At 38.9% G+C, this 20,157-nt stretch overlaps 3 protein-coding genes across 3 annotated transcripts; 2 read left to right on the top strand and 1 right to left on the bottom strand.

The window, feature by feature from the left end:
- The first annotated feature begins 566 nt into the window (after positions 1–566).
- Positions 567–1,055, top strand: LOC115665795 (aspartyl protease family protein At5g10770-like). The gene has a single exon (XM_056312418.1). It carries the CDS (start codon positions 567–569, stop codon positions 1,053–1,055), a length of 489 nt encoding a protein of 162 aa, XP_056168393.1.
- Positions 1,056–1,667: 612 nt separating this feature from the next.
- LOC115665794 (desmethyl-deoxy-podophyllotoxin synthase-like) lies at positions 1,668–4,454 on the bottom strand. Its single transcript, XM_030587625.2, has 2 exons — positions 3,486–4,454; positions 1,668–2,511 (listed from the first exon to the last, which is right to left on the bottom strand). Exons 1-2 carry the CDS (start codon positions 4,413–4,415, stop codon positions 1,876–1,878), a joined length of 1,566 nt encoding a protein of 521 aa, XP_030443485.2. The 5' UTR covers positions 4,416–4,454; the 3' UTR covers positions 1,668–1,875.
- Positions 4,455–15,558: 11,104 nt separating this feature from the next.
- On the top strand, positions 15,559–20,157 carry LOC115683066 (probable ATP synthase 24 kDa subunit, mitochondrial). The gene is made up of 7 exons (XM_030607475.2): positions 15,559–15,716; positions 16,461–16,554; positions 17,001–17,145; positions 17,619–17,729; positions 17,980–18,126; positions 18,861–18,983; positions 19,658–20,157. Exons 1-7 carry the CDS (start codon positions 15,678–15,680, stop codon positions 19,719–19,721), a joined length of 723 nt encoding a protein of 240 aa, XP_030463335.1. The 5' UTR covers positions 15,559–15,677; the 3' UTR covers positions 19,722–20,157.

Below are 20,157 nucleotides of genomic sequence, written 5' to 3'. Positions count from 1 at the left end.
GGTGTTTCTGTCATGTATTGCCTATTTTTAAAGACTTAAAAATTCTGAATGAACAGAGAGCCTTGGCCTCATCTCTCCTCTTCTTTAGATTTTTTCACGCTTCAGTTTTTTATTGTTCTTGAGTCTTCACACCCGTGTGCAGTGCTTTCGGATCAGGTACATATCTTTCAAGTACACATAGTTCTCTCTTTTTTCTAAACAAGGATTGCGCCTCAAAAGATGATGATTGTATTCAATGAGAGCAGGTTGCTCCGGCTCGACTTGTAATTACCAAATAAGTTACGGCGACGGTTTGATTTCGTCTGGGAACCTCGCAACAGATACGTTCACGTTGACGTCCACGGATGTGGTAAGGAACTTCCTATTCGGGTGCAGCGAAATCAATTTTGGCCTCTTTGGTAAAGTGGCCGGCCTGCTTGGCCTCGCCCGGGACGGCTTGTCGATCGTGGGACAAACCACAAGCATGGCCGATATTTCTCGTATTGCTTGCCCTCATCGTCCAGCTCAACGGGTACTTAACATTTGGCAAGACTAGTGAATCGCCTAAGTCATTAACCTTCACACCGATGGCAACAATTCCAGGAAGCTCATTATTCTGTGGCATCAACATAGTGGAAATAGCGGTAGCCAGGACTAAATTGCAAATGCCGTCGACAGTCTTCTCGAAGGCGGATGCTATCATTGACTCCGGGACCGTCATCACGCGATTGCCCCCGACGGCATACAATGCCATGAGGACCGCTTTCCGGAAGGAGATGGCGAGCTACAAGAGGGCAAAGAGCTTCGAAATCCTGGACACTTGCTATGATCTCCGCAACACAAAGTCGGTCGTCGTCCCAAAGATAAGGTTCACCTTTAGCGGAGGCGCGTTCATGGACTTGGATCATAGCGGCATATTGTACACCATGAGCGAGTCGCAGGTTTGCCTCACGTTCGCGGCAAACAGCGACGACACTGACATCGTTATCTACGTAAACATGCAGCAAAAGACGTTCGAGGTGATCTATGATGTTGCCGGAGGACGACTAGGTTTTGCCCCTAATGGTTGTCCATAAACTACAACTATAGAGCCACAAAAATAGACATAAAAAATAAAGAATGTGTCGTCTTTATGATGTCACATTTTGGGTCTTATGGAAGTCGAGAAATAAGTTGAAGAGTCTGGTTTGAAATGTTTACTTGTGTTTATGTTGGATTGTGGCTGTCCAGTGTATAAATAGTAATGTGGCTATCTTCTACTCCTTTGGAAGCTACCTTGTTCTCCCTTGTTCTTTTTTTTTTTTTTGAAACAGTGTTCTCCCTTGTTCAAGAAGTGGCATATTGTAGATCTTTCTTTCACTAAACTTTCCTTTGACTTGCTCATTTTTGTCATGGATATTTCTTACAAGATCCCGATTTATGTGAGCTGTACTCCCATGAATTGTGAAATCAGGTGGGCACCCTCCCGATATGGTGTTTAATGTGAATTGGACATACATGAACCGTGATTACGCATGTAATAATTACTCATTTTTACAATCAAAACGACAAAATGAAAAGGCTAAAAGCCACGTCTTCTCGGAATTGATTTTGTGTTTTAACAAATGGAATCCCTGATAGAATGAAGCTAGTACCACACATCTGATCATCAAAGAACTAATCAATCATATGCAGTAACAAGAAAATTTAGTGCATATGGAGTTCGCAATGTCGCTTTTGATCACATGAGCTCGTTGATTGGATTCAGCAAGTCCCAAAATAGGAACTGCAATATCATACAAGTGACAGAAGCAAAAACACAAACAGAATTAAATTCCCCAACCATGAACTCCCCCACACATGTGGTAGACTTGACAAATGACTTCATCTAACACGCATGGCTACATATCTCGATAACTACTCATCATGATCTCCATCGTAAGAGAAGGGGACACAGGGCTCAGCAACCATGATCAAGGGAGTCTTCCTCCTAGAAGTGATCCCAAAAGTCTCAGACATGTCCAGGTCTCCTGCTTTAAGCCCATCAGCCAGAGACCAGTCGAAGTGGTACAGGAGCTGAGCCAAGGGAAGCTCAATGTTTGCAATCCCAAAATTGATCCCAGGGCAAATCCTCCTCCCACCACCAAAGGGTATGAACTCGAAGTTCGATCCTCTGAAATCAACTGAAGAGTTCATGAACCTCTCGGGCACAAATGACTCCGCGTCTGACCAGAACCCGGGGTCCCTCCCCACTGCGTAAGTGTTGATCACAATCTTGGTCTTCTTGGGGATCTCGTAGCCGTTGATCGTGCACGCCTCCCTCGACTCTCGGGTCATGAGCGGGGTCGGTGCGTGCATCCTTAGGGTTTCCCTGACCACGAGCTTCAGATACTCGAGGCCCTGGATGTCCTGCTCGCGGACCTGTGTCTTGCCCTTGAGGACGGCTCGGACCTCGGCCTGCGCCTTCTCCATCACTCTGGGGTTTCGCAGCATCTCTGAGAATGCCCACTCTATGGTCGTCGAGGATGTGTCTGTCCCAGCAGAAAATATTTCCTGCACATACAAAGAAAAATTAGGAACAGATTGATCAAAGATTTCTGAATGATGTCCAAAAAAGTACATGAAAGATAAAGTGTCATATGATATTAAACCTGTAACGTAGCAATATCACACAAAATCAGTATATACCGAATGATATGACAAGACACAATCGGTGATGACTGAAATATGGGTTTATATTTTGCATAATATGGGACAATTAGATAGGATATAGAGTGTACTTAGAATGACGAACAAATAATGATTTGGTAAATATTTTTTTTACAAGACTTCTGGCCATATATATAGATCAAAGCAGTTCAAACTGATTATAAATAGTTGCATCAGATCAGATGTCGCAATAAACAGGTACGGAAGTGTGTCGTCATCGAGATGGTCAAACTTGGACTCAAAGGCTCTTTAGAGCTTTGAATAAGTGTGTGTCTATATATATTCAAGATAAAATTTATAGAGATTGTATTTTTATGAGCAAAACTATATATGGAGATCACTTGGAATGTCACGGAAACTTTAATACAAACTCTTGATCCAGAAATAACACAAAAATAACAAGGGAAAAACTCTTTGATCCACCATGCGATATATTCTTGTGAACGTTAGGGTTTCATGGATGCGATCATCATATTTTCTATCAAGAATACATCTTAGATGATCCATTTCGTGGTTGGAATTCTTGTATGCCGACTCCATACTGATTAAAAAGAGCTCCTTTTTGCAAATTTAAGTATGTAATTAAATGATTCAAATTGAATATTTTATAGCAAGTGTGAGATCCTTATAATAAAGTCCAAAACGGACTACTAGCTAGCGCTAGCCGCCTCTTCCCGTAACTTCACTTATGAAAGAAAAGAAAGAAAAGTAGAAAATTTATAGTATTTAAATAGTACATGCGTATATGAAAGCTCATTAGTAAGTCAGATAGAAGCAAAGCATATATTTAGTGAAATTATTCATGAAACAGGCCTTACCATGACAACATTTTTTATGACGTGTGGTTTGATGAAGTAGTTCATTTCACTACTCTTCTGGAGATTCAAGAGCACATCCACAAGATCTTCTCTTGCATTTTTGTCCTCGTTGTTCCCATCGTTTCCCTTCAATTTCTCCCTGTGTAGTTCAATGATGTGATCGAGAATCACATCGATCTTCTTGTGCAGTCTCTCCCAAGCCTGTTTCATTCTTGAGAGATAACGCAAGAACCAAATTGAAGGGAAGAGATCTGGAAGCTCAAATCCACCAGCAAGCAGTGTCACTTCCTTGAGGAAAGAAAGGAACTCATCTCTATATTTACATCTCTCACCAAATGCCGCCCTAGAGGTGATGTCGTTAATCAAGTTCAGTACCATCTCGCTCAAGTTCATAGGCTTTCCTTGAGATGATTGTATTGCTTTCATCATGTTCCAACACTCTTGCTCTCTTATGGATCTAAAAGAGAGGACCCTCTTCATGCTCAGGAGCTCAAACACGCAAATCTTGCGCATCTGCCTCCAGTACTCGCCGTAGGGCGAGAACACGAAGCTCGAGTTCTCATAGGACATGACCTCATGGGCCGAGATCTCGGGCCTCTGGGCGAAGGTGAGCTCGTTCTTGCCAAGGATTTCCTTGACCATGTCCGCGGACGAGATGACAATGGTCAGGATCTCGCCTAGTTGGAGCCGCATGATTGGCCCGTGTTTCCTTGCCAACCCCCGAAGCGAGTGGTGAGGGAGCGACCCTGTCATCTGGTGAAGGTTCCCCAGAAGGGGGAGCATCTTCGGCCCTGGAGGCAATTTCGAAGAAGGGTCTTGGGCATTATTGGATTTCTTCCATTTCTTTAGAATGAGGAAGAGGAAGAGGAGGGAAGCGAAGATGACAGAAGGAGAAGGCAACAGGATTGCCATTGAAGAGAATATTGTCATTGCTTTAAGGGAAGGAAGTGTGGTATGTTTACTTGCAAGGCTTTGGATGTGGTATTAGCTCTTCTTGTGCTCTGACTTATATAGTTGATGGATATTAATAAAATAATGATGGGGTTTACATCTATTTTTTACTTTTGAAGTTAAGATGCATTAATTCATGGAACGGTCTCTCTTCTGAAAAATTGTCTTTAGCTTACTAAAGCTGGCAGCTAAGAATTGTACGAAAATTGCCAAAAAAAAAAGTCCTAAAATTATTGCATTTTTATCAATTAAGTCCTAAATATTTTAATTGTACCAACTAAATCCTAAATTTTTTCCCATTTTGCCAATTGAGTCCATTTGCCTAATTTGGAACGGAAACTGCTAACATGGATGTCGGACGTCCTACGTGGCACGGTCTGGCTATGACGTAGACATTTTTAATAATTTTTTCAATTTTTCATAATTTTTTTTTGGTTTTTTCTTCTCTTATCTTTCCATTTCTTTACTTTTTATTGTTTTTTGAAGTGAGGGCTGGCAACCCTCACCAACTCTGGGCGAGCCACGCCCTCACCAAATCTGGCCCTCACTCCATAAAACAAAAATAAAAGTAAAGAAAAAGAAAAAAAACATAAAAATTTAAAATATTATTAAAAATGTCAACGTCAGTAATTTTCGGCCAATTCTTCTTGTACACGCATGAATTCAAGCTTCATTTTAGAATTTCATGACGAACAAATAGAGATTGGATCATTAACTTACGTGCCACGACAAAACTTCTGTGTGCTTTTGGAGCTCTATCGATGACGCCATTTATTTAATTTAATTATGGTATGTTGAGATTCATAAATTTCTCTTTTTTCTCTTTTGAAATTATAGCGTCGTTAGGATGGGATGAGGGTCCTAGATATTGCTCGGACAACATGTGAAAAAGTGTTGGGTCATATCATAGGACAATGTAGACTACGAGGCATTTGTGTTTTCAGCAGAATGAATGTTTGCATACCATGCGACAAGTTTATTGATACACCTGTTGAAAACTCAACTTAATTCAGAGTCTGACCATGGACCATTGACAACATTGACAATTCCATCGCATAAGCATGTGGCCTTTGTCGGAGAATAGTTTACAATTAGCCACCATAGCAGGACCTAAGCAAATCACTAAAAAGTTTCATCCAGGACATTGTCCGGACTTCGGGATCCCATGGATGTAAAGAAGAAAGAGGGTATTCCCATCTCCCACGGGAAAAAAAAAGGTTTGAGATGACATGGCATGTGGGCATTGGTACATTAAAATAAGAATTGCATCTATGGAGCCTACCATCACTGCAATGCAAACGGATAGGTTACAGAGGCCCTTATTGGAGTTTTGACTCTCTTCCTTTGATGACGTTACTCTTAACCGAACACCAAGCATTCAAAAGAAGCACCTGATTTATCAATCACATTTCAAGAAATAAACTTAAAATAACCGATCATTTGCAGGGTTCTAATGCGTTTTTTTTCTATAGATTACAAATTTGAATAATGGAATGAGTTCTATGATTGAACAAATAATGCAAAACATACGCCAATATCAATTTACTAGATTGAGTTATGAAGTTATTTTTGCCGTATCACTTAATAAATTAATTGAATGTGTAACCCAATTTCTAACTCCTCTAGAGCTACTCTATATAAAAAATGGGTATTAGAATATCGAAGCCTAAGCAGATGTTTTCTAATATCATAATAACCATGAAGAAAGGTCAAATTGGGTTGGATGAGAGAGCATGTTGGACCTACCAAGAATGCTCTCAAATCGACGTGGGTCAGCAATTTCTGCCGGCTGCTTGGAAAGGTTGGTGGCGGCTTAGAAAAATGATAGATCATTTTTCTAAGCCGCCGCCAACCTTTCCATATATATATATATATATGTGTGTGTGTGTGTGTATGTATGTATGTATGGTATTTGTCTTTCCAAGGAATGTGTCTCTATGTTTGCTTGCGAGTACCTTGGCAGATTTAAATGTTTTTGGAATGATATTTCAACTACAAAATCGTCCAACTTCGTCTTTATTTTCATCTAAATGGGAAAATTATCCAATCAGTCCTAAATATATTATACAAATGTCAATTTAATTTTAAACTTTTCTAGTTTGTCTATTTAGTCCCAAACTTCATCTTTATTTTCATCTAAACAGGACAATTATTCAATCAATCTTAAATCTGTTGTTGAAATGCCAATTCATTATTAAACTTTTCGATTTGTCAATTTAGTTCCAAACTTCTTTGTATGAAAATTTAGTGTAAATTGACATATACATAGTAGGTTTATGACTAATTGAATAATTTCCGCCACTGTTACTCATCAGCCAATCAATATAGAGAGGCCAAGGGTAAGTCTAGAAACATGTACATATATAGAAAAAGGGGAGGGGTGAGAAAGTTCGTTGCACAATCCATCGACAACAATCTCACCAAAACCCACCATTGAAACAACATTATCTATTTTGATTTCAAATTGCTCGGACTTTCACGGCTAAGAAGTACGAGACTTATTTGCCAGTATAATTATCCAAGTTATAACGATGTGAGATCAAAGACATATAAGATGCGCAACATCCTTCCGATCACGATACCATTATAGGTAATCTCACCCACGTACCGTTCTACTCATAGCTCATCGACTTTAGGGCAACATTGTAATGTTCCTTACTGGTGTGAGGTTGTAGATTTATCTATCAGTGAAACAGCATGAGACCATCAATATATTCGACTCGGAAAACGAGGAAAAAACAGATGAGAGAATGCAGTCACCGTCCGCATCTTGCGAGGAACGCAACCCGACACGTCCTTGCCCCCAAGTCGTCAAAGCAACAACGTGGGTTTGAATAATGGGAGAGAACGTCCCTTCGTTGAATTCGAGAATTCAGGATTTTTCTTCCAACAAATTCAATGGCGTCGATTTGACAATTCTTCTGATTTTTGCTTCGTATATGAAGTCAAAGATTTTGATTTTTATAACTAGGGATGAGTCACTGATTACACCAACCCATAAACACTGAACTTAGTTAGTTAAGCTAAAAGGACCGAGAAATTAAAGGCATATTCCATGGGAAATGAATTAAGTGTAAAGTAAAGTTCCGTTTGTTTAGCGAAAAAAATAAATAATTTAAAAAATATTTACCTAAAAATGATCATTTATATAGCTAGAAAAAATTAGTTAATGAAAAATATTTTCATTATCAATAATAATTTATATCTAAATATTTATGTAAATAATGATAAAAAAATTATTTTGATTTATTTTTTTAAGTGGTCATTATTAAGAAAATATTTTTTAAATTATCAATTTTCGCGAAACAAACGGAGCCTAATAAATTTATTTTCTACATATATGTGTGGATGCACTCAAGTGCAACGACGGACCGAAAATTCAAGATTAGAGGAGGCAAAATAAAAAAAAATTTCAATTATATATCATATATAAAGTTTTTTGAAAAAAATTTCCTCTTTTAATGATGTGAAGTTACAGACTTATCTATTGGTGCAACCGCATGACATCATCAACGTATCCAACTCAGAAAACGAGGAAAAAACAGATGAGAGAATGCAGTCACCGTCCCGCGCGCCGGGCCGCCGCCTCGCTCGCCGCGTCTCGCCGCCCGCCGCCGGTGAAAAATATTTTCCGAAACTTTTTCATATTGTGGCGAATACTTTATGTTCGGGAAAATATTTTCGGAAAATGACTTCGGAAAAATATTTCCAAAAGGAGAATATTTTGGCCAAACGAATTGTCTTTGCCGAAGCTTGAGCGAAGGCTGAGAGGGTCAAAAGTTACTTTGGGATCAAATTCTTAGGGTCAAAATTGATGGAGTTGCCTCAAACATTGACCAGAAATGTTAGGCTTAAAATATTTGAATAAATGTTGCAGGATTTTTTTAATAATTCATCGTTCCATACCGGTAAATATCTAAAGAAGTAGGTAAGTCAAAAAACGAGCATTGGTAAAAGTGTTTGTCGGTCATCCGATTCCGAGTATAATGATAACTTATTGACACTTTTATGAAATTACCAATTCTTTTTCATATTTTACAAAATTTGCAACTTTTTTTAACAATTTTTATTTGTTATTCTTACCTAACTTATATTTGCCGACTCTTATTTGAATTTACCAATCTTTATTTGAATGATTATCAACTTCTTTTCCATATTAAATTACCATCTCATTTTGGGTTATCAACTCTCATTTAAGTTACTGGCCAACTTCCATTTGGCTTTTTCATTTATCGATTTTTTTATCATTTGCCATTTTTTTATTTGTCTTTCTTACAAGCACATTCAATTTATCAACTTACTAACTTTTATTTGTATGATTTACCACCTTTTCTCCATTGATTTACCGACTAATTTTAGATTACCAACTCTCAGTTGAGTTGCTTACCAATTCCATTCGGCTTTTTTTCCTAAATTTACCAACTTTTCTATTAAATTACCACTTGCATTTGCTTTACTTAAGAACTAGTTAAATCTACCAATTCTTTTTACAAGTTACCAACTTCAGTTAGAACGGTTATCAACTTTTCTTTGATTAATTAAGTTACCAAATACTTTTGCATTACTATTTAGAAGGGCAACATAATTTAGTATCCAAGAAAAGTCAAGCCCATATGAAAAAAATAGTAAATTCAAGATATTACGCCAAAGTTGACCTAAAATATCACTTTCAATAACACTAAAATGAAACATATCATTGTCTTGAAACGAGCCCAAAAGAATTTTGATGGAAGTGTCTGCTCGATGAAACTTCTCCAATCACCCATGATATTTTCTAAGTATCAACAGAAGCCATCGTATCTTCGATTGTAAAGTCCCGTGCTTTCGTCACTTTTTGTCGTCAGTCGAGAGAGACAGCATTAAGTGATCTGTAAGGCAACATTTGACTCCAGATGATGGCCACCTTGTGCAATTATATTGAATACTCCTTTGGAGTACTGGCTTTCTTGAAAAGAGTCAGATCGTTACCACGACGTTTTGATGCATATTGTATTATTTATTGAACGATGGTCAAAATCAAATGAAGCATTGCAAATGACACTGCCCTGTGAATAGACTAAACTTCCAATATTGTCAAGCAAGAGATAAACCATTCAATGGCCGAAAAAACCATTCAATCCTTGAAAATTATCGCTTGAATCGATCGGTCAAAGGAAAATGTTTTCATTTTGGACAATAATGTATGTTCGAACATTTTCGTGGACAATGAAACTATAGAGAAAGTTTGATGTCCGGCTAAAGTTAATAAAAAAATGATCGGGCTTTATTGGCAATTTGATCAAAATATAAGGGTACTCGAATAAGAAAAGTTGTTCAAGAAAGGTAGAGTATCAAAAGAGATAAACAACGTGGGCCGGCCAACCTCATTGCTCTTTCCTACAATAAAGCCCAGTAATTGCTTTTTCAGTGGAGCAAAGGCTTGAGTTTGACGCACAACCTTCCAGTATTTCATTTCCATCTTAAAGCTTTGAGCTGCTTAGACTTTCGCTCCGTTTGTTTTGCAAAAAATTGATGATTTGAAAAGCTTTTTTCCTAAAAATAATCGCTTATATAGCTTACAAAAATAAATAAGCAAAAAATATTTTCGTCATCCACGAAAAAGTTTAGATAAAAATTATCGTCGACAATGAAAACATTTTCAGCTGACTGATTATTTCGAGCAATATAGGCATCGATTTTAGAAAAATATTTTTCAAATTATTCATTTTCCGTGAAACAAAGGAAGCCAAACCTAATCCCTCCCGTCTCTTTGCTTGTGTATGTTGTGTCGTTGGGCCATTCCGCTCATAGTCTTAGAAATGGCGTGCATTCATTCTCGAGAAAATTACCAAAACAATCCTAAACCTATTGCAATTGTAGCAATTCAGTCCTAAACCTTTTGCAATTGTAGCCATTTAGTCTATCAAGCCAATTTTGGTCGGTCGGTGCTGACGTGGATGCCAACCGGTGTCGGCCGACGCTGATGTAGCAATTTTTAAATTTTTTTCGAATTTGTTTTTTATTTTTTTCTTTCTCTTTCCTTTTTTTTTCTTTCCTTCTTCCCTTGGCAGATCACCGGATTGGTCAGAGGCTAGGGCCAGTAAGGACCATTGGCTGGCGAGGGCGAGCCTCGACCTCGCTGTCACGAGCGAGGTCGAGCCTTGCCATGGCTGTGGGCGAGGTCGGCCATGGCAAGGGCAACAACCTCTTTGTCACTTTGGATGAGCTCGATCTCGCCAGACCTAGGTGAGGTCGAGCTTGCCCAACCATGGCGAGGCTCGCCCTCACCCGAGCTTGACCTCGCCCTTGCCCGAGCTCAACCTCGCCCAGTGAGCTCAACCTCGCCCAGTGAGCTCAACCTTGCCCAGTGACAGCGAGGTCGTCGCCCTCACCATGGCTAACCTTGCCCGCAACGGCAAGGTCAAGGGTCGGCAAGGCCGAGCCTCACCATCAGCCCTAGTCCTTGGCCTATCCGGCCAGGGGAAGAAGCAAAGAAAAACAAAAGGAAAGAAAAAGAAAAAGAAAAACATATATAAAAATATCGAAAAAATATTTAAAAAATCATCACCTCAGCATCGGCTAGCTAAAATTGGTTAAATAGACTGAATTGACATAAATACAAAATATTTAGGACTGAATTGGTAAAAAAAAAAGTTTATAACTGAATTGAAACAATTGCAATAAGTTTAGGATTATTTTGATAATTTTCCGTTTCATTCTCCCTCTCTCTCTCTCTCTCTCTCTCTCTCTCTCTCTCTCTCTCTCTCTCAAAACACGCTTCTAAATTTTTTTTTTCTTCTTTCAACGCATGATGAGAAAGAAAAAGCAGAGACTGGAACCCTAATCTTTTTTTCTTCTTTCAACGCATGATGAGAAAGAAAAAGCAGACTGGAACCCTAATCTCTCTCATCTATTTGCTTGTGAAGGTCGGGTTTCTCAATTTTGTGCCCCAGAAATGGTACATTCACCAAACCCTGCAATACATTTTTAAACTCCTCTCTCTCTCTCTCTCTCTCTCTCTCTCTCTCTACACATCACACATCCACATGGAGACGTCACACGAGCCTCCTCTTCCGATCACCTTCCTTGGATAAGGTCACAAAGGAAAATGAAGGGGCCACAATCTACTACCATGTTATGGACGATTGAGAGTGACCTCATGTTCCCTTTTTAAAACACTCGCACATGATATGTAAGGAATGGAACAACTTTTATAATTAGCACACGTGTATGTTACATATAGATTTAACTTGTTTATACTGTTACGAGTTCTAATGATTACATGTCCACATACCGGCGTTTGTATAGCCCCGTGGCCCTTTGTACGGATTTTCAGCTGCGGCCATAAAAACTCGACATGACCGATTTCTTCTTAGCTCCTTAAAGAACTTATTTCTGTTGCCAAAAGATGCCTTATATTACCAAACCATGGTTGGCTAGCCATTTTCCCATAGGCAATGAGCATATGGGACGCATTGATACATAATTATCAAGTATAGGGGCTATTACAGATGAAATCATTTGAAGGGATTTGTTTTCTATCTTTTATTTTGTGTTTCTGAATTCGAATGATCTAAAATTCGCATACATTTATGGCAAAAAAATAGATAAACACAACTAGCCATTACTAAATTTAAACTGTCAATGCCCGTTTGGTTTAGTATTTCAAATGGGCTTTGGGACTCTAAAATCCCGTTGGCAAATGCAAATGGTGTTTGGTTCGTTGTTTTGCTTAACTTTGGGCAAATGCAATTGCATTTCCAAAGGCCTTTGGTCCAAGGCAGGTCTGTAGGCCCTTTTTTTTTTGGTTTTTTGGTCGAAAGGTTTGGAGGCCCTTTGAAATGCTACATTTTCGAAATGCAAATACAATTTTTTTATCCAACTTTGCCATCGCTTAACTATCATAATTCCGAAAATGTCCCCACCTAATGTGACGTCAGCAACGAGCCAAATTTGGCGTCAACATTCTCGCCTGAGGTCATGAGACCTCAAGTGACAGTCACTTGGGTTGCCTGACCCAAGCGACAGCCACCTGAGTTCACGCAGCCCAAGCGACGATTACTTGAGGTTGTCAGACCTCAGGCTGCATCGCCTGGGATTGCGCTACCGAGGCTAAGGGGATAGTCGCCTGAGGTTGCCCGACCTTAGGTGAGGCAATCGACGTCAGATCTAGCTCATCAGCAACCAGATTTAACCTTGCTAGAGGCTCACCGACCGTTTTATCTTGCTGGTTTTGTGTTTTTTTATTTATTTATAAAAAAAAGCAAAAGTGCTTTTCAAAATGTGATTTTGCCAAACATCATTTTAAGCCAAAATTGTTTCCTAATCCTTTTTAAAATTACAATTTACCAAACACTATTTAAATTTTGGAAAACTCATTTAACTCAAAAGGCATTTACATTTCCCCAAAGCCGAACCAAATGGGGCCTAAATAAAAGCCATCAACTGGTACTCTAGAGATAACACTATGGGGTTTAATGCGTTGTCCGACATCTACATCTCCTCCGTTGGTGTTCTTTCATCCATTGAAACAGAAATTGGATATTTAGGGGGAGGAACCCGTTTGTCATTACTGAAATCCCAGTGCAGTCTCCATTGGTCACAGGTGTACTCGAGGAACTCCTCGAATGCCACTAAGTAGTTGCCTTGCTTTGTGATATTTGCAATCCTTCCCGTCCATCACCCGTCCCGATCGTAGGTCTCCACCTTCACATTTTCCTCCATGACTACGCCTCCCCTTCGTTCGGAGGCAAAGGCCGGATGAAGTTGATGCCGATGTACTCCCTCAGCCGAGTCTAGCCATCGTCAGAGAGGAGGGTGGTGTACACAATGAAGGTGCACCATGTGGATTTGGGGATGTCGTGATCTAAACCTCTCGCGGGTGCACCACCTAGGGATTCGGTTAATGAATTATTAAGTCTAGGTCTAACTCGGGCTCTCCCAAGCTTTTACCAATTCGCGACTTAAGGTTTAAGTTCTTAACATACAAATCATTTCAATCAGGAGTCGCCAATAATCTGTTTTTTGGTGGGTCGATTAGAAACCCAAGTGAAGTATTAGGAGAATTACTTTACTCCTATGAATCAGAGATTATGAATTCGGGGACTTTGTTACACTATATTACTCTAATGCCCTTTCGGTAACTTTTCTCTTTTATTTCAAAAAATATTTGCAAGTAGCTTGGATTGATTTTAAACCTATTCACTAACATGCGAGGTGATCATGCGGGTGCGCAACCAATAATAAAACACTCAATAATGCAAAGCAATAAATAAATTACAAGATAGGAACTTACCTCAAAGCAATGAAAACATCTGCAATGTTAGTTAAAAAATCACATTGACAATCCTAATATGATTTCTAATTAACACGCAATTTCACTCAAATCTTTTTTTAGGGTTTTCTCTGATTCAATGAAAACTAAACTTTGTACAATGCATTCTACGTCTAGTATGACATACGACATACGATTTATTTAAATGTCCTAATTCTAACAACAATTAAATGCACTATCTCTAATATGGCACGCAAATGAACCTAGACGTGAGATTTCTAATGACGAGAATTAATTAATATGCAACTACTCTAATATGACATGCACGTGGTATTTTTTTCATATTTTTTTAATTTAAATTCGGAATAAATAATTAACCTAATTTAAACATGTAATAATAAAATCCAAGAAAATAATCTAATCTATTCTAAGAAAATAATCAAAATTTATCCTAAATATACAATATATTATCTACTCAAATTTACCTAATCTTTTTGTATTTTTTATGGAAAGACAATTAATTCAATTCAAACAAAAGACAGAAAGAAACACAAAAAAGAAATATTAACATTTTATAAAACACAAAAGAACATATCTCGGGCGGGAGATTAGACAAGTTTAACCTCAAAAAAGTAATTTTTTAAGACCTAAAAATTATATAAAATATTACTCGAAGATAATAAAATTCCTATTTCAAATTGATATTAGTTCCTTCCCCGGCCTTGTGAATTTGCTGACTTAATACCATGCAAAAATCTACCAAGGAATTCAAAGAATTTGTCCCGGGTTTAGTCAAGTATCACCCGGAGCCGTACTCGATGAAATACAGCACTGCAAACGCTGTAAGAGGTGTAGAACAGCAGCTCGGATGCAGCGGGTGACGCTCAATGGCTTCGCGGCAAAGCAAAATTCGTTGCCGTTGGTTCAAACTATCCTGGAACGGAGCAGCGGGTTCACGCCTGATTACTGGAGCAGAGACGTCGTCGAGCTGGTAGGACTGATCGCGGCGGTGCAGCACGCGGAAGGATAGCGGCAAGCGGCGATCGCGGAGGGAGCTCTTTTGGCTGGACGTTGGTCACAGTCAGAGCAGCAAAATCACGGTGGCTAGTGAACAGGAACACAGCTGGAGTACCAGCTTGCGATCCGGCTGTAGGTTGAAGCTCACGCCGAAACACTAAAGGAGAAGGACGGCAACTCTCCCTCGCTTTCTTACTCTTCTCTCCTGTCTCTATGTCTCTGTACGTGTGTCGACGTACTATGCGTAGTCTCCCCTGTCAATGTTTTTGTCCTTTCTTCATTTGCTTTGCTTTTTGCCTTCTGCTCACGGATCCCGACGCACGAAGATTTTTAAAACATATTGCCTCTTTGCTTCTTTCCTTTGAAAATATGCCCAGCTCTTGTGATCGTGATCAACCCAAATATATCCTTTGGTTTTTTTTACCCTTACGGTCAGAATTGCTATGCTGAACAAAATCAGAGCCATTCATGGGTGTTGATTTTTCAAGATTAACCCTTCGCGAAAACGAATTCACTTCTGACTCTATTCAAACAAGATCCATTTCAAACCCTTATTTAAGAAACGATGAAGACTTCACGCACTTTATTTTCATGGAATTTTCCCCTATGATAATCGTACATTCAATTAAGTTATCACAGGATCACTTTATATGCGGGAAATTTTTTTTCCATCTATTTCATTTCTCAACGAATTCAAAGGCATTTATGTACTCATCCCTTATAAAAAGTATATATAAATTTTTTTTAGCTGTATTAATCAGGGTCATTTCATCTATTTACTGTGGTAAACCTTGGAGATAATAATTAATAACCGCGGAGAGTGAGCGTAGAGTGTCACCACCACAATCGGAACAAAAACAAAACAAGTTCGAAACCCTACGAAGAGGACTCTCTCTGTCTCTCTGGTTGACGAACGAAGCCGAAGCAGAAGCAGAAGAGGAAGAAGGAGGAAGAAGGAGGAGGAGGCGATCATGGCGTTCACTTCTCGCCTCTTGTCCAAGTCTCGGCAGGTGAGGACCCTCCAGATCTGCGCCGCCTTCTGTTCGCTTTTTCCCTCTCGTTCTTCTCCAAATGCCGTCGCAATTTCTGCCCGACGGTGCTCTTTCTTGTTCGCACTCGAGAAAATCGGGATTTTTTTTTTTTTTCGGGGGGTGTTCTTCGATCTGGGGCTAGCAATTTGGCTTGGGTCGATCGATTTCGAGGTCCTAATTTCTAGGAAACGCAGTTTCCGGGTGCGAAGCACGCATCGATTTTTGGTCGGTGGCGTAACGGGTGCATCGTTGGTGCTCGACATTCGCTGTAGAGATCGGACTTTTGTGCTCTGCGGGCCGCCGCTATCTCGTTGATGATCTGCGCCGCTTTGGAGTACCTTCTGTGTGTTGCTTTTCGTTGCGGAGCGGGCGATTCGCTTTGGCAATTGGGTTTCTGTGCACTTGAACGGATCTGTGCGTGGCTAGAAGTAACTGGCCTAAACTTGTCGTTTTTAGTTTCTTCCTAGGTGTTCCTTTTTGGTTGCTGACGAACTTTCGACCACATGATTAGCGTTAGGAGGTTTTTTTTTCTGCTGTCTTTAGTTAAAAACAGCGACTTTGATAGGGTCGTGTCTACTTGAGATGGAAATGACTGTCGTATTGCGGTCGATTAGCGGTAGCCTTCCTGCGTGTTTTACACCACTGTTTAGTTTTCTAATAGGTTTGTCAATTTATTGTGCGGACATTGTTTAATTTGACGTGCTTCTGCATTTGTTCGTTCAGTTATGTGGTACTCAGACGATTTTACTGCGGGAGCATGCTGTCCCTGTCCGTTTCTTTGCCAAAGAAGCTGCTCCTGCTGCCCTCAAGGGAGACGGTGAGTCGTCATAAACTTTAGTCCGTCCTGCTGCATTTGTAGTGGACATCAGTGTCTTTCAGGAACATTTAGTTAGTTATCATTACTTTGCTGACAAATGCTGCACCTTTTTAAGGTTAAAAGAAAGAACAAGCTTCTTATACTTCTTAAGCTACTCTTCCACTCTGTAAAGTTTGATGCATGCAACCTTACACAAAATCTTGCCGATGCAACTGATAAGTGCTACACGAACGAAATTTTTTCCAATGGTGGCTGTGGAAGATCATTGATCTGACTGAGGACTTATCTTGAGACTTCCCAGTGGGAATCTACTGGGAGAAAATAGCTGTAGAACTGAAGTAAAATTAATTTTGGATGTACTTTCATGATTTCATAATTGAGGTAGACAATTCCCAGCACCAAGGCTTATCACTGACAGAGTACTGACATTTTCATTGTTAAAATAGAGATGTTGAAGAATATCTTTCTGGAGGTCAAGAAGAAGTTTGAGACCGCCATAGGAATTCTGAGGAAGGAAAAAATTACCATTGACCCTGAAGATCCAGCTGCAGTGGCTCAGTACGCAAAGGTCATGAAGACAGTAAGAGAGAAGTAATCCTTCTGCTGCCTTTTCAGCTTATCCTTGTAACAGCTTTATCTTGCATCATGTTTCAAGCATCCTCCTTTGTTCTATTTCCTTGGAAGTAAGTGGTTTTTGTATGGATGTGCATTTTGGGTCTTGGATGAGATTGTAGATGCTTCTACTATATCTCTATTTGTCCCATTATATTTTGGATGTTTGAAATGGATATGGAGCAGTTGGTTAGAGGCGGAACTTTTTAATGTCACTTTCACATATCAAAGAAAAACTACTTTTTGGGTGAGGATCTAATAAATGCCATCTCTGGAGTAATTAACTCAGTTCATGAGTGCTAGATTCAGCTTGTGGTCCAGGCACATGTGTCTATCACTATGCCTCCATGTCTGGCCCTTTCCTAATTTGTCAACTAAATTGGACTGTAGTTATCTAATCTCTTAATTGGTTGTGTTATGAATTGATTAGTCCTGGTCTTTTTATCCCACAGGGCAGACTTGTTCTCAGAGTCGCAAAGGATCCAGTACACTATTCAGACACGTACGCAGGACATACCAGATGCTCGTACATATCTTTTGACCTTGAAGGAGATTCGAATCAAGTATGTTTCACTCTGATATGTACTGCTTGCTTCTATAAGTATTTGTAACTTTGTAACACCTGTGTTTAGCTTCTTTTTCTAATGGTCCAAAATTTTACACGTGAACTACTTTGTTATACTATTTAATTGTTCTGGATTTGTATGAAATGCTCTGATAGTGTCTGCTCGTATATATGCTTATACACAAGCAAAAATGAGTTGTTTTCTATCCTTATTTTTAGTGAGTACTGAAAGCCAATGCTTTTTGCAGGAGAGGTCTTACTGATGACCTTGGCGCAGAGGTAATGATGATGGATGCATTGGAGAAAGTTGAAAAAGAAATTAAGAAGCCCCTTATGAGAAACGACAAGAAAGGAATGGCTCTTCTCATGGCAGAGTTTGATAAGGTCAATAAGAAGTAAGTGCTTGTGTTGCTAGGTCTTATTTCTCGGTTTTCTTGTGTAATGTGGCATGTTTACGCTTGCTTTCAATTTAAGTATTTTTCCAAAAACCTTATTTGTGGATTTTAAATTGTATTGTGTGTGTGTGTATGACAAAGGGATATGAATGTTTAATTATGCATTTCCGGAATTAAACTAATCTCAATGTGATTGACAAATGAAAATGGGAATTTATTTGACCATATGTTTCTTTTTTTTAAAATATTTTTGCTTAAAATAATTTCCAGTACAAGTAAAATGATCACATTGGCGTGCAAGGATTGATTTTGGATGAGAATAGCATTACATTCTACTTTTGCTGATATATGAGCCAAACTGAAGGTATACTGAAGTATGATTTGTTTAAGGTAGTTGAAGCACTACTCTGTTAACATAAGAGACTGAATCATTTGTCATGCTAGATTTAACATTTTTCATGTGGAAGGCGTAGAAGCATGTCTCCTGGAGGCATTTACGGCTCTTCTGTTAGTGCACTTGCCGGAGTCAAAATGCTAGTTGATAGCATGGGTGCTAGGTTCTTATTCTGCTCTTTGATTATGACTTAATTCTGACTGTGGTTGGATAAGAAGCTTTGATAATTGTTTGTTGCACTGAGTATCATGCAATGCTTTTCGGTTTTGGCTCTGCTTATATGTAGCTTCTTCAGTGTGCTGCTTATGACATTAGTTTATATGTCATGATGTTATGCTAGGCTTGGAATTCGAAAGGAAGATCTGCCAAAGTATGAGGAGCAGTTGGAACTTAAAATTGCCAAAGCACAATTGGAGGATTTGAAGAAAGATGCTCTTGAAGCTATGGAAACTCAGAAGAAGAGGCAAGTATTTCTGTACTTTCATCATCGAGGCGAATCAGTTTGTCTCGTGATGTGTGTAGATGGTGCATTTTTTTTGTGTAGATAAACTTATTGGGACCTCTGCTTGTGTAACTTGAGAACATTGTGCCTGTGCTTGAAATGTTCAAATTTTTCTATTGTTTGCTAAAGATAGAATATATGGAAATCATTATTATACTTAGGCTCCGTTCGTTTTGCCAAAAAAGGAAAACATTTTCCTAAACATGATCGCTTGTATCGGTTACAAAAATGAATGAACAAAAATTATTTTCATAATCTGCAAAAATCTTTAGACGTAAATTGTGTTTATAATCAAAGCATTTTTTTATTGGTTGGTTATTTTAAGCGATACAAGCATTCATTTTTAGGAAAATGTTTTCCAAATCATTCCTTTTCCAAGAAACCAACGAATCCTTAATTTGTGAACAGATTCATTGAAAGCAAATAGAAAAAATGCTGAAAGAACATCTGGTCTTAACTTATCTGGAAACCATCATTCTCTACAGCAATTTCTTTTAAATGACAGTTAGATTTGTAAGCAAAGGTTTGTTTGACCTAGATAGGCTATGCAGATGTGAAGTATAATTTAGGTGCAATTTTAATTATTGTAAAAGCTTTTGAAAAATTATTAACTTTGATCTATTGTTTCATTTCAGGGAAGAATTTAAGGATGAGGAAATGGTTGATGTGAAGTCCTTGGATATCAGAAACTTCATCTGAGACAAGATTCTGTTCAAATGGTTGATCAATTGTTGAAAGAATGGAGAAGGAAGTTAGTTTGACAATGCTTTTGCTTCTCCTTGTTTTCTTCAATAAAGTAATTGAATGGAAAATGCTATCCAGTGACTTGAGAGATTAAATGCTGTTTTTGATCCTTCTATCACATACCGTGATGTCACTGGGAGAGAGCATTTCTTATTTTGTGAATGCACTTTTAGACTTGCTGGAGGTTTTCCCTCGAGTCTGGCTTGCACTGACGACTATATTTGTGCTGAGTTCATAAATAGTGGCTCCTTGATATGTCATTGTTGGTCATATCGGGGTGCATGTGCACCCATTTTCTTTGAGTTACTGGATCTTCGGATCATGTCGTATGTGCGAAACAGAAAATAAATAATAATAATTCAAGTGCTGAGATGCACTGTGTTCTGCCTCA

The sequence above is a fragment of the Syzygium oleosum genome, unplaced genomic scaffold, assembly GCF_021117445.2.
Source record: "Syzygium oleosum isolate NSW1041296 unplaced genomic scaffold, Sole_v2.1 Sole_v2.06, whole genome shotgun sequence".
NCBI classification, from domain to species: domain Eukaryota; kingdom Viridiplantae; phylum Streptophyta; class Magnoliopsida; order Myrtales; family Myrtaceae; genus Syzygium; species Syzygium oleosum.
Note: the sequence above shows the minus strand (reverse complement) of the source record. Positions and strands in the feature narration are given on the sequence as shown.